The 13426-nt window shown below is 48.7% G+C and overlaps 1 protein-coding gene across 1 annotated transcript in view; it reads right to left on the bottom strand.

Annotated features, from left to right (window-relative positions):
• LOC108553287 (insulin-like growth factor 2 mRNA-binding protein 1) overlaps positions 1 to 9776 on the bottom strand; it is a 15173-nt gene extending 5397 nt beyond the window's left edge. Inside the window, exon 1 of the mRNA XM_017908130.1 lies at positions 9602 to 9776. Coding sequence (XP_017763619.1) covers positions 9602 to 9776 — 175 coding nt within the window. The remainder of the gene's footprint in view (positions 1 to 9601) is intronic.
• Positions 9777 to 13426: the final 3650 nt, after the last annotated feature.

Here is a 13426-nt window from a genome sequence, read left to right as displayed (position 1 = left end):
GAAAGAGAGAGAGCACCGGCTCCACGGGGAAGTAATAAAATATTTGGGTAGCGCTGAGCGGGAATGGGAATGGGAATGAGAACAGGTTCCTGTTGCGCATTCCAGGCCGATGCTGAATACCGATGCCTTGGACACGGCGGTTGGCACGGCTAGGTACATAAATTACTATTGAGTTACAACTCGCTAGTTCAGTCCCACGGAAATCGTTTGCGAATCGTGAATCACGGGTGAAAATCGCGCCAATCCATCCGAGTAATTTCGCCGATCCGTGTTCCGTATCGCGGTACGGGGGAGAGGGTACCGATATCGATCTCGATCTCGGGAAAATCGGCTGCCGAGCGGAAACGCGGCGTCGGGACGCTGCTCCGCGACAGCGTTGGACGTCTCCGATGTCGCACGAGCGTGGAGAGACGAATTACGCGCTTCCCTGACAAATACACCGATCGAACGGCCGCTTCGGTGACCGCGGGGCACGCGATCGAGCCTCGGCGACGAGTGTTGCACGGTCCGAGGGAGAATTATTACTCGAGAATAAAATTATACGAGCGTTCGCGTGATTCACGGTAATACGTTCCTTCGGCTGTATACGCGCGTACAGGAACCCTTCCGTGTAACTGGAATCTTCGGTAACGAACGACACACGGGCGAACGCGTACGGCGAAAACGCGAACAGCAATGGCGCGCGCGTTTTCATTCGGGTAAACGGTTACGTTCCGTCGACGAACATGCGGTGGAACATGCGGGGCAATGCGACGCACGTTAGATCCCTCGCTGATGGAGCGTAATCAAACGACGTATTATATAACGGGTTCGTATTAATCTCGATTTCGTATCGGAAAGGAAAAACGAGAACGACGGAGCGAAACTTTTTCCCTTGGAGAAACGGAGCGAAGCGAAATTTATATCGCGCTCCTCCTAATAGCTCGATGGATGTTCCTTTTTAGTAAACGAAGATGGATATCGTTCCAGGACGATCGTCGCGCAGGTATCTTTTCGTGAAATTTATTTACGCGGTACAGGAGGTGGAAGAAGGTGGTGGCTATGGCGAGGAGCCGGAGGGCGCGCAGCAATGATCGCGCGTCACCTCGGGATATCGCGAAAGACGTCGATAGGGTTTGACACGTCGACGAGGAGGACAACGACAACGACGATGGCGACGATGGCGACGACGACGACGCGCGGTAAATAAAATTGGAGCAGTTAGTCGGTCGGATCTACACGCTCGTTTTCGGGCCGGCAGCAAAGAGTAAAGCAAAAATCGCGCTTCGGACTCGGTTGGCCTTGTGGCATACTTCTCTCTCTCTTTCGCCCTCTGTTCCACCCCCTTTCTCCATCCTGCTCGCCCCGACGCCGCTTCTTTCTCGCGCCAAGGACTCTCCTTTCTTGCTCCTTCTCGCACACCCTTGTGCCGCGCTCTCAGCGTGAGAGCGGCCACACAAAGAGAGCACGAGAAGCACAATGGATTACTTAGACGGGTAGGTTAGTTTGCCGAATGAAGCGAGTGGGCCCACGCACGTTAAGATAGGTCCTGACTGAGAATCCGTAGAAAGCGCGCGAAACGCAAAATTTCACTCTCCATCCGCTTTCCATCTCGTCCGTTATCTCGGATCGTTCGTTTCGTCCTTTTCGTCGTGTTCGCCGTATCTTTATCGGTATCCTCCGATTCTCGCCATCGTTCACGCGTTAACGTGCCCCCCCGTCTGTCGAGGGACCGAGTATACGCGATCTTTCCTAAATTCTTTTCGACCCCCCAATCATCGATCCTCCTTCTCCTCGTACTCACTCGCGCGTGACGAACGGATTCGCGGCGAAAAATTCAAAAACGCGTGTCGTTGCTTGGACCTTTCGAGATAGGTCGACGGTGAAAATATCGCCGCTATCGTGCGTATCGATCGATCTTCGTCTGGCCGCGATCGACCGTGTCGGGAAAGAAACAATTGCCTCGTAAATCTAGATTAACCAGTACGCGATGTAATTTCACGATGCATAATGAACGAATCGCGAAAGTTTCTTCCCGAAGGCGCGTAACACCGCGAACGAAACAGACAGAGCGGCACAGATGCGCAAGGCCGAGGTACCTGTTACCTCGACGAGCTGCAGAGTCGCGATGCGATTGTTACGCCGTGATTTAATGCACTCCGCTGATTCCGCGATACCTTATCGAAACTCGGAATACAGCGGTTGACTGACCGTACGAGTTTGAATCACGATTTTCGACGGCCAACGCATACGAGAGTGCGATTGCGCCATGCGTCGTGGACGAGACCGAGTATACTCGGTTTAATTGCACGCTAAGAGATTTACGCGAGATTTATCCGCGTCGATAGTCCATCGGTGGTGTACGGGAATGATCGCGCGTGTAGCCAGTTCGACGTTTAATTCGTGGATGTCGCGCGGTTACTCGTAGCGTGTGTACGTCTATAATAGCGCGCGTCGTAGCGCGCCGGGCCAAGATAACGAGTTTTATCTAACGAATGGGCAAAGTTCAGAGTTTCACGTTTGTATACAGTGGTTGAGCAGTGCACGAATCCCCGTGTAGGATGAAGAACGCGCACGCGTGCGCCCTATCTCTTGGCGCCTCTGTCTTCTTAACGTACTAACCCGACGTCTCGAGGACTTGCATGTACCTAGCTACGCGTTATCCGTCTCATCGCAACGATGTTGCACGTAAATCGCGACGGGGCACAGCGATCGCTCGTTAATTAACGCGTCGTTACCTCGAACCCAGTCTCGTTCCCCCAATAACGCCTCGGCCATTCGGAAAAATATGAACCGCGCCGAAATATTTTTTACGCCTCGTTATCCGCTTTCATTTTCCTCCGCTTAAACGTGACGCGAAAACAAAGTTCGTGGAATGGAGGAATCCGTGGGCCCGCCGATTTTCCAGCAGGTCTTTTCTATATGGCCGCGACGCGGACGGTCGAAACTCGGCCGTAGGCCCCGATAGACAAAAAAGAAACGCGCGAATGGAAAGAAAAGAAGAGGCATAGGGAACAGCGAGAAGCAGAAAGAGTCCAGGGTCTCCGTTCGTTCGTAGATTAAATCACTCGGTCACTTTTCTTTCGTGGAGCCGACCGGGACAAAGGGCGGCGTTTCTCGGAACAGACTCGGCCGAGGCTTGAGAATTAAAATAATATCCGCTCGTTCGGAGATTAATGGCGCCATGCCGATGCAATTTTTCTACCACGAGAGTTGCCACGCTTCTCCCTCTCTTGCTCCTGCCTTGCGTTATTTCCACCTATGTACCTGGTATACGCGCGCGCGTTACTCCGCCATTCGTCTTCCCATCTGCCACTAGCCAGCTATCTACGTAGCCAGAGAACTAACTCGTCCGTTTCGTCGCATCTATGCGGTCTACGCCGACGTTCTTATCGTCCGCATCTCCCGGTTATGACTCAACCGTAGAATCATGCAACGGGAAACTCGTCGCAACGTCTACATCCGAGACGCTCTTTGCCATCCTACACCCAGCCACGAATTAGGTTACCGTTTTAATTAACATCTTCACCGTCCGCGGTATTTCCCTGAATTTTTTCCCTCGCTCCGATTATGCGACAGATCGGCAATTATTTTAAAACTGATATCATCATCGTTTCCATTACCAACCCCTCCCAATTGTCTGCTATTTCGCGACTATTCTTAACCGATACATCGAGAATGCGAGATATCGATAACCCCCCGAATAACGTCTATCGCGATTAACTAACCGCTTGTGCTGGAAAGACGTGCCACACACGCCGTAACGCTTTTGTCGCAGAATCGCCAACGACGTGGCACACGCGTCGTCGGGCAATTGTCACGGAAACGCGCTGGACCGTCCTGACACACTCGTCTGTGAATTTCTTACCAGCGCGAGTGGTTAACGAGACTAGTTTTGTATTTTTCCAACGTCTCCCCGATCCTCGAGATTGCTCCCGATTCGTGGAAGGGAATCAGTTTCACCGAGTCGCGTTGACGAAATGCGAAATCACCGTGAGCCTCGTATGGTATACGACAGAGGCAGGTGCGAACGAGCTGTTCGTGCCTCCTCCTTCTCCCTCGACCCACCGATCTTCCTATCCTCTATCTTCCTCGCTTATCCTTCGATGGATACGTCGTTGCTCGGTTCATTGACACCTGTCGAAAGATTCGGATTTCTCTCTTCGTACCTGACAATTACGCGCACGTGGGGCCAGAAGGATTCGCTGCCACCGCGCAACTGCCACACGTTCCGCCGGTCTTTCTCTTCCTTTTTTCCTCCCGGTTCCGCCGTAAACATCTCGATCGCTCGTGGCGAACGGGCAAAGACGAAGATCCAGCTCTCGTGCCAGATCAGTCGCGAGATCCTATTTTCTCCTCGGATTTCCCGCGCTCCAACGAATTCCTATCCGAGATTTCCTAATCGATGGACCTATACGAGCAGCTTTTTCGACACAGGCCTACGTGGGAACGCGTTTTCCAGAAGTTACGAAGCGGTTTGAATGTGTTCGAACGTATTTGAACGTGTTTGTCGGAAATACGGGTTACGTAAGCGGATTAGGGACGGTGATCGTATAGAAAAACTCGGTGACTGATAACGATAGGGTATGCGATAAAGCGCACCTACTTTTTCACTGGAAAAATACAAGGGAAAACGTTGAGCGGACAGTTTCGACCGAGGAGATAGCCGGTGCGAGCGTTATAATAAGAAAGATTTCGTTCAGAACGGTTTCACGTATACACGGGGTAGCGGTAACACGGTTATTTGCCGGGAAGTCAACGGCCTGGTATCTAAAACAAACACGTGTCTTCAAAGGTTCCTCGAGCGAACAGAGGCCACGAAAGACGAAGACAATGTAGATAGAAAAGAGAAGAAAGGCCGCCGTGTGGGAGGCCAAGGAAGAAATAGAGAATTGTCGACGAAGCCGATATAGAAACACTGGAAATAGAGGCTCCGCTCCGCGGATAATTTCGTGTACAGACGTTCGCGTTGTTATCAGCTCTCTTTACGCTTCCATGTAACCTCGTTACTTTCCTATCGATATCGCGGACCCCGATACGCGCGTCTCCTTCTTTCTCCGCGTACGTGTGTACAGTCTTTTAACCTTAATTGTCGCTTTTCTAATCGTTGCCGAGATTCCGAAAAATTCGTCGAGCGAAAGGCGACGATCGATTAATTCCCGTGCAACGCGAGCATTTTATCGACTGTTAAGCCACCGCTAATTAAGCCGCGAAACACGCGCGACCGATAGGAACGTTAGCACGAACAGTCGTTACGTTTCATTCATTTCGAGGTATCGAGCATGTCGAAATCTCACAATGGCTTTCTCGCCCCTGGTCCCAGGACCGTACACGTTCGGTTAATGAAAGCGGATGGCTAGACGAAAAAGAAGACGAGAAGAAGACACCGCACACTCTCTTTTCGCCGCTCTAAAGATAGCACTTCCTCCTTGCAGACGCGCAAGCACTTTTTGCGCTTAAGCCGTACATTCGTGTCGGCGTTAAATCCAGTTCTTTTCACCGTTGTTCTCAACTTCTTACTCCAATCGAGTCGATCGACGTGAAGCCAACGGAAATCATTCGCAAAGACGAGATTTCTAATTTCCCTTTTCACCTATGCTCTCACCACGCGAGGATTATGTCAAACAGGCTCGCGAAACGAAATTACGTCTGTAAAGAAATTTCTAGACCGTTCAAACACGCGAACTTTTTACAGAGAGAGAGAGAGAGAGTGTGGGAGATTTTACGCTATTCTACGGAATGGATAAGTTCCAGGAGAGTAAATATCGCGTTGTATCTAAGTTTCGAGTAACAAGTACAACCTACTTTTGCTTCGAACGCTTTGCCAGATAAAAACTTTCGGACTTCGCAGTCATCGATGATAGGAGTCGATACCGACTGATAATAGCCGGTACGATACGTTCGATGCATATGGCCGACACGCTGGACTTGGACGAACGTTAACGAGGAGCAAGAATCCGTTTCGAGTTGTTTGGCCGCCGCCATTTTTGATTTTCAAGCGTACGAGAGCAACGGGGTGCCTAGGATGTAATTAAGTTTAATCGTTTTTATTCGACGCGTGCTATCTGCTACGAGTGTGCATATCCCGAGCGAGTCGTAGATCGATAAGATGAGATTGGAAAACGGATAGCAACAGCAATAACGTTTGACACGATCTAGAGAAATTTTTCCTTATCGTAATAGGATCGAGCGTGTTGACATAGGATTATTTTCCTTTAATTTCGATCGATATTATTATCAACCCCGAGGTTCGCCGTGCCCGAGGAGAAACCGAATCGTAAAGTTCCATCAGTGTCGGTTACCGGTGCACTGTTAACAGGTAACTTTTTTCGAGGGCAGGTGGTCTCGAGCAGGCACGCGACAAATCAAGCTGACCGAGCCATGAACAACTGGAAAGCTGCGATTAAAAATATACATTCTTTTCCTCTCTTTTAGCCATGCTGATCAACGTTAGACACGCGTGATTCACCAGCCTTGAACACGGAAAATATAATTCGATCTCGCGAGCTAGCCGATCCCATGAAACTTTTATTCTCACGATATTCGTGTTGGAGAAATGTCGACGGAAAGTTTTAAAAAATCTTAATAACCAAATTCGACCGATGGTCGAATTTTTAAAAAAGAATCTTTTTTTTCTTTATTCTTGGCTGGAGAGATAAAGAGGTTTTCGTAGTTAATCGCGACGTTCTCATGACTCGGACAAAATGAAGGCATTAAATGGCGGACGAGGTATGGTTCTCGGTGAATTAATATCGATGCTTGTAGTATCGTGTAGTTTAGCCGCGACTAGCCTTAGTTTAGTTGGTCTAAAACGTAACACAACCCACCAAACTAGTTCTGTACTCAGCGGTAACGTTCTCCGCACACGGTATTGTATCCAAGGATCGGCCCCGCATACATATGTACCGCTGCTGCAGAGCAACGACTGAGCCTTCTGTATTGCTAACGAAATAGAGGGAGAGACTATTCCCTATGAATCGCTCCAATGTTCGTACCGCGCCTCTTTCTTGCAGCCCGGCTTCTAAGCAAGCCGACCGTTCTCTTCGTATTCTTTGCTACATTTTTGCCCGCCATTATATTCCAAATTTTCTCAACTGCTCGCGTCCCGTACTTCCTGGGAATTCGAATATTTCGAGCAATTTTAACATTTTTCGTCACCCGAAATCAATTTTTCTCACATTTTTCCCATGTTTTTCTCGCATTTTCGTTACATCCGTATCGAGTGTATACGTATATACGGAAGGAATGGTTAAAAGGCGATCGTTTAAGGATAATAAAGGGGGGAACGCTTGGAAAGAGCAAACAGATTTCGGCGTTGCGAAGCGAATATTACGCGTCGATTAGTATCTCCGCACGTAAGGGTCTGTCACGAACGTGACAGTGATTCGCCTTGCGAACGTTCGACGCGAAAACAAATTGCCTGGAGATTACGCGTACGAACGAAACGATCTCGTTATCCAGCGTCGACCAGACGATTCGAAACGCACTTCCGGAATACCCACGCGAAACCGACACACGTTATTATCCCGTCCCTTTAACGTTCGACAAAAGTCTGAACTAAATCGACGAAAGGTGCACGTCCGTAAAGCGAATCACGTACATGTACCGTGTACACGTCACTCACGGAGTCATCAACGAAATTTACGATCTGGATTTACTCGATTAGCATGGCCGTCGTATACGACGAGTGTGACTAACCGATTTCTATGGCCGCGTTGAGATGAAGTTGGCGGTATTTCACGATGTAAATTTTAACCTCGCATCGAGCAAGTGGGGAACCATACGTCACGCGTACAGACACGACCTTGACCACGTTTTTTGGGCGGGAGAATCGCCGACGTGCACAGGCGTGAGTCGTCGTCCCTAGTCGAGTATCGATCTAACTTTCCCAGACGAAAGTGGAAATTCGCGGAGGGTCAGGATTTTCCTCGTGGCGAAAGCGAAAATAATTATCCAAGTTACGCGAGGTCGACTCGAACGACGAAAGAGTAGCTACGTTGACTACTGCAGTGGGCCAATGGCTTTAATTGATCACTCGCTGCAACTTCGCTACGTCTTTGACGGGCGACAGAGCACGGATCCGTTAGTGAAATTTCATTTACGCGGATTTACCCACGGTAAATTCTCTTCGTTCGACGATAATTCGATTCTAATCGGTGCGATCGAGCGGTTCCCTTATCTAGTCGCGCGATTGTATCGCGGTCCTTTTCGAATGCTCGAATTACCATTGGCAAGCATAGAGGAAAGCTAGTAATCGTATCGATCAACCACGGTACACGTTGGCAGCGACGCGAGCGATTATCAGAAACTTATCTCAAAGGCGAAACCCACACGCGTGACCTTGCCGGTATAACCGGCTCCGCCATCTTGCCGATGCGTGCGCCTCTCCACCACGTGGATAAGTTTTCCACACGACACGAGCGCTCGTCGCACCAGTAGCTTCGCGATCTCTCGCGCCGTTTTTAAGCGGAATTTGAACAGCATTATGCGTTCGGACGATAATCTTTGCGTAATTACGAGAATGCGGCATGTGGTCTGGTAATCGCGTGAATGTATGCTCGATATCGCGAGTCGCGTTAAGCCGTATTTTCGATATAAAACGATCGATGGAAATGGGAAGAAGACGTACTTTTTTCACCGACGTATTTTCGAGGTCGCCGTTCAGGGGTTCTCAGTCGGATAGATAATTCACAGCGGTTCGTTCGTTCCAAGCGGTCATTCATAAAACGTTTTCTCATTGAGGAACGTTCCGAAGGGAAATCGCGATAGAGACAGGAACGGACAGGTCGCGTTGGATTCGTTTCTTCGCTTTGGCAGCGTTTTCCTACGCTATAGCGATTCCAGTGAATCGAGGAAAGTCGAACGATCGACAACGTGTCGCGATTGTCCTTTCGTTTTAACGAACACAAATGACGATCGATTCACCGGACGACACGGCGAAGTTGCCTGTTATTCGCGCGTACATAGGTTATGGTAGAAAATACGCATCGTGATACATGGTGATACATCGTATACATAGCGATAATAATAAATATGTATATACATAATTGCGTGGGTGGTACGGGTGACTATATACAGGATACCGATCTTTCGATCGAGGCAGGGAAAGGAGTAAATGTAAGCAGCAAATCGTGTAAAGCATATGTACAAGCGTGCAAACGTTCATATATTTCTACTGAAAGATATCTTACAAAATAGTGGAAAAGCGTGTAGAAGCGTGACAAACGGATCGTACAGGTAGACGAAACTTGTTGCACGCGTAAATATACGAGAGACTTTGTACAAAACCAAGTCGGTCTTCCTGTCTGCCGATGGTAAAGGCCGTACCTAGAGTTACGTAAAGCGATAAAAGCAGTTTGCAATGTTTAAATTAGTGACAAAGTCTCCACCACGGTCCGTGTATTGCCCCTCGGGAAGTTTCTCTTCTCGGCGTTAGCGAATGGAAGGTGACAGCAGACCCTGTGATAATAGCAGCAGCAGCAGTAAACGTAGCGACATATTAGCATAGTAATAGCAGTATTTTACAAGACGTCCGCTATCAGCGTAGCAACAGCCGATAGGGACTCGACATAGCGAAGCGAGATCTATCCAGCATTATCTCATTCGTTGATTCTGAACTCACCGTTAAGTTTGTCGATGGCACGATCCGCTACGGACTGATCGGTACAGTCAACGAACGCGTAACCGCCTCGTTTCACCAGGATCGTGGTACACGACAAATTATGATCCTGAAAGAGCTGCCTGAGCGCACTCTCGTTACAATCCGACGGTAGATTGCCCACGTAGAGCTTGGACATGGTGGTTGGTTCGCTCTTGGATGCTATGGTGATGCTTTTCCCGAGATAACTCTCGGTCACGTGGTTGGAAAAATTTACAGCCCAGTGGCACGCGGACGAAGCGGTCGCTGACGATGCGCGTTGTCCACGACACGTCAACGAGGATGATGATGATGATGATCACGACGCGAAAACGGTGGACGACCGAGTATTTCGCACGCACGAGACCCGAAACGGAGTACACCGATGAAAACCGTAGCTCGACAAACTCGACAATCACACGATCACCGCACGTTTACGGCACGTCGAGGATCGTAACTGGTATCCCCGGTACAGGACACCACGAATACACGTACGCGACGCAGACGACGTAGACGACGTAGACGACGTAGACGACGTAGACGACGTAGACGACGATGTTGCAAAAATCCTGTTATCACGCAGGAAGAAACGAACACGAGAGCGCGCTTTCGTCAGGGTCTTTTCCGTGGCTTCTCTTTTTTTCTCCTTTCTCTCTTTTTCTCTGGTTATTATGTTAACGTTTCGGCGAACACGATTGTCTTTCTCGCGTGATACTCGGCGTGATTTTTCGCGCTTGCACACCAAAAAACGAAAGGGACACAGGAGGTTTTTCGTAACTTCTTGAACGATCTTCCAAGCGTTCCTGGCTGTACTGTCTTTTGTTTTCTCCTTTCTTCCTTTCCTCTGCAACCGCTGTCTATTTCCCGCTCGCTTCGAGGTACAACGACTCTCTGTCACGTCGACTCGGCACCGGTAGTACACAGACTCGGCGTGTTTCCGGTGGCAATGGATGTCTCTCGAGCCAGCTCGATCATACAAACCGACGAGGATGACTGCGACGACCGATCAGGCGGACTACGACCACGACCGTGTCTTCTCAGAAACGACTCTTCAACTTTTTTAAGGTTAAAGGACGCGCGTTGACCGTTCTCTTGACGATTCACCGTGTGCCCAGCGACTCCTCTCTCTCACTCCCTCTCTTTCTTTCTATCTCTCCTTCTTTCTCTTTCTTTCCTCTCCTCTCGTTGCGACGACGACGACGACGCACCTTCCTACCAGGCTCTTGTCTCTTTGGCTAGACCACGACACGACGTCTGAGGGGCTCTCTCATTCGGCATTTTCTTTCTCTCTCTCCTCCTCGCCGCTTCGCTCTTTCTCCCTCGCCCTTTCTCTCTCCTCTCCTTCGCTCTTTCGCGTGTCCTGGGGGGCAATGCGATGCAAACTCGTCACTCTTCTCTTTTTTTTCTCTCCTCCTTCTTCCTCGCTCCTTTTTACCAGCCGTATAACCTTCCCGTCTCTCCTTGCTCGTGCGTGCACTTTCTCGCTCTTTTTTTTTTCCCTCTTGTCGTCCGTCTTGCTCTAGCAACTAGAAGCTCACCAGCGCTAAGCGGGAAACCGACTCGAAATTCGCGAGCGCCTCCACTCGCATTGGTCAGCGCGGCACCACGTGGCTGCCCCACCGACTCCCGCCTCTGCTCTCCATTGGTCAATTTTCGCACGCCGGTTTTCGCAGCCGGCAACGCGCCTGTCTGCGTGCGTGCACGTTCGCTTTCGCGTGCATGCGTTCTCCTCGCTCGTTCAGGTTGCGTGCACGCACACGAGCATGCGTGTACGCGAGTAGAAAACCGTACGTACGCACGCGCCGTCGGTGCGCGCGTGTGAGCGTCGTCACGCGCCCTGTCTCTCTCTTTCTCCCGCCTTTCCGCCGTCGTTTCCTTATTCTTTCTCACCGTAGCGCGCCTTCGGTTCCTGCAGAAATCTACCGGGTGTTTTCGGCGAACGGTAGCACGGTTAACGAGTTCCTTGCTCCTGCGTCGCCGTTGGTATTCATATTGAAACATCCTTCTACCAATCTATCCCGAATTTTTTTCTCGCTAAGCGCCGCTGGGAATGATGGGACCAGCGAATGAATCGAAGATCCGTATCTTCGCGTCCGATTTGCATTTATATAGACGACTAGGTGATTTCTCTGCAACTATTCGTAACCTACGTTCTCTGCCTCTGCTCCTCTAACGCCGCTCTCTATTCTTCTGCCTCCGTTGCAGATCTTTCCGTGTTCGTTTAATAGACGAGCCTCGTTCAACCACTCGACCAACGATCCGACGTTGAAATTTTTACCTCGACCACCATTCTCCGTATATACCGTATATCGTGTACGAGCATTTACGTTGATTAAATAGCAGTTGATTCTGTCCGTTTAAATAATCGTGTCCTAGCGTATTTCCATTATTTTGCGAAATAATTCCATGGCATATAACGATATGGAGATACTTTCCAGTTGGATCGAACAAGTGGATCGGTTTGCTGGATAACCGGGGGTTGTCGTTGATCGGGAAGAAAGGGATGAAAAATTTTCTGTCGATAATTCTCGATGCCCTTGCGATACTACACCGTGCATACCGTGCAGGGATAGACAAATCCGTTCTTGCGTTAGAGCAGCAGTGCCATGCCTACAAAGGGGTGGAGTGAGACAGCTGCCTATGTGCCCAGGGTCAGGGTGCTCAGGGTAAGAGGTTGGAAAAGGAAGAAACTGCGTCCATGTTGCTTTCATTCACCTGCCTTTCGCGAGGAACGATTAATTAGCCATAATTGCCGTTTTTCCGATAATTGGCCGTAGATGCGGGAAACGGAAGGACAGATCTAGCTAGTTTATTAATAAAATAATAATTACGATCTTCCTTAGATCTATAACGTCGTAGCGTACGCGTATTTCCCAGAAATTGCTCGCGATGCGAAGAGGAATATACGATTGCGATTATTCCGAAGATTTCCATCTTATTTTCCCTAATTATTTTTTCAATCTATCGGAAATCTCAGACGCCATCGGGGGATGCGATAAATTAATCGAGAAATCGTCCGATTTCTTGCTACGGTTAATCGAGAAATAAGTCAGTGGGAATGTAATATTTTTATCGAAATAAAAATTATGTTCCGAAATGGAGGATGAATTCAGAATATAGTCGACTACATTTCAGCGTGCCATCCGGTTTTCGTGTTCCCCTACGTACCCCTCCCAATTTTAGAACGCCTATTCCGACCCTCCGGTAGCTTAGAACTATTCGATTACCCCTGTCCACCGTTTAATGGGGGCGTCCTTAGAGACGTATGGAAAGGAAACTTAGCCACAGGATATTATAAACGCTCCTCTAACTTGCGTAGAAAAAGCAAATATATGGGAAATATTTGTCCGATCTTTTTCACCGTTATTATCAGCTTCTTGTACTTATCTCCGTTCTAACGTGCAAGTGTAAACGATGTCCATTTAAAATACCTTCACTGGCAAGTTTATCATCGTCTCCTTCGTTTTTTTCACCTTACGATTCAACGGTTAACGCTAGTTCCATTTCCTTCCAGCAATGTGTCAATGGACGATAAATACGTGATACGTGACTGCAATACTGTTTTCACTCAGCTGTTTTCCCGAATAAAATTTAAAGGATACATCGTGCCTTGTTCGTTTAACGTTACGCGAAATCGTTGGATTATAAAAATTCCAGCTTCCAATTGTGCAAACAGTGATTATCCTCGTCCCTGAAATTTACGAATATTTATATTTTTAAATGGAGTACGATATCTTTAAATGCTGATTATAACCGGATTATGAACGTCTCTTTGTTCGTAATCGTTTAATATTAATTTCTAATTTATTA

This window comes from Eufriesea mexicana, unplaced genomic scaffold (assembly GCF_001483705.2).
Source record: "Eufriesea mexicana isolate 0111107269 unplaced genomic scaffold, ASM148370v2 scaffold22, whole genome shotgun sequence".
Classification (NCBI taxonomy): Eukaryota; Metazoa; Arthropoda; class Insecta; order Hymenoptera; family Apidae; genus Eufriesea; species Eufriesea mexicana.
This window is presented reverse-complemented; position numbering and strand designations above follow the sequence as displayed.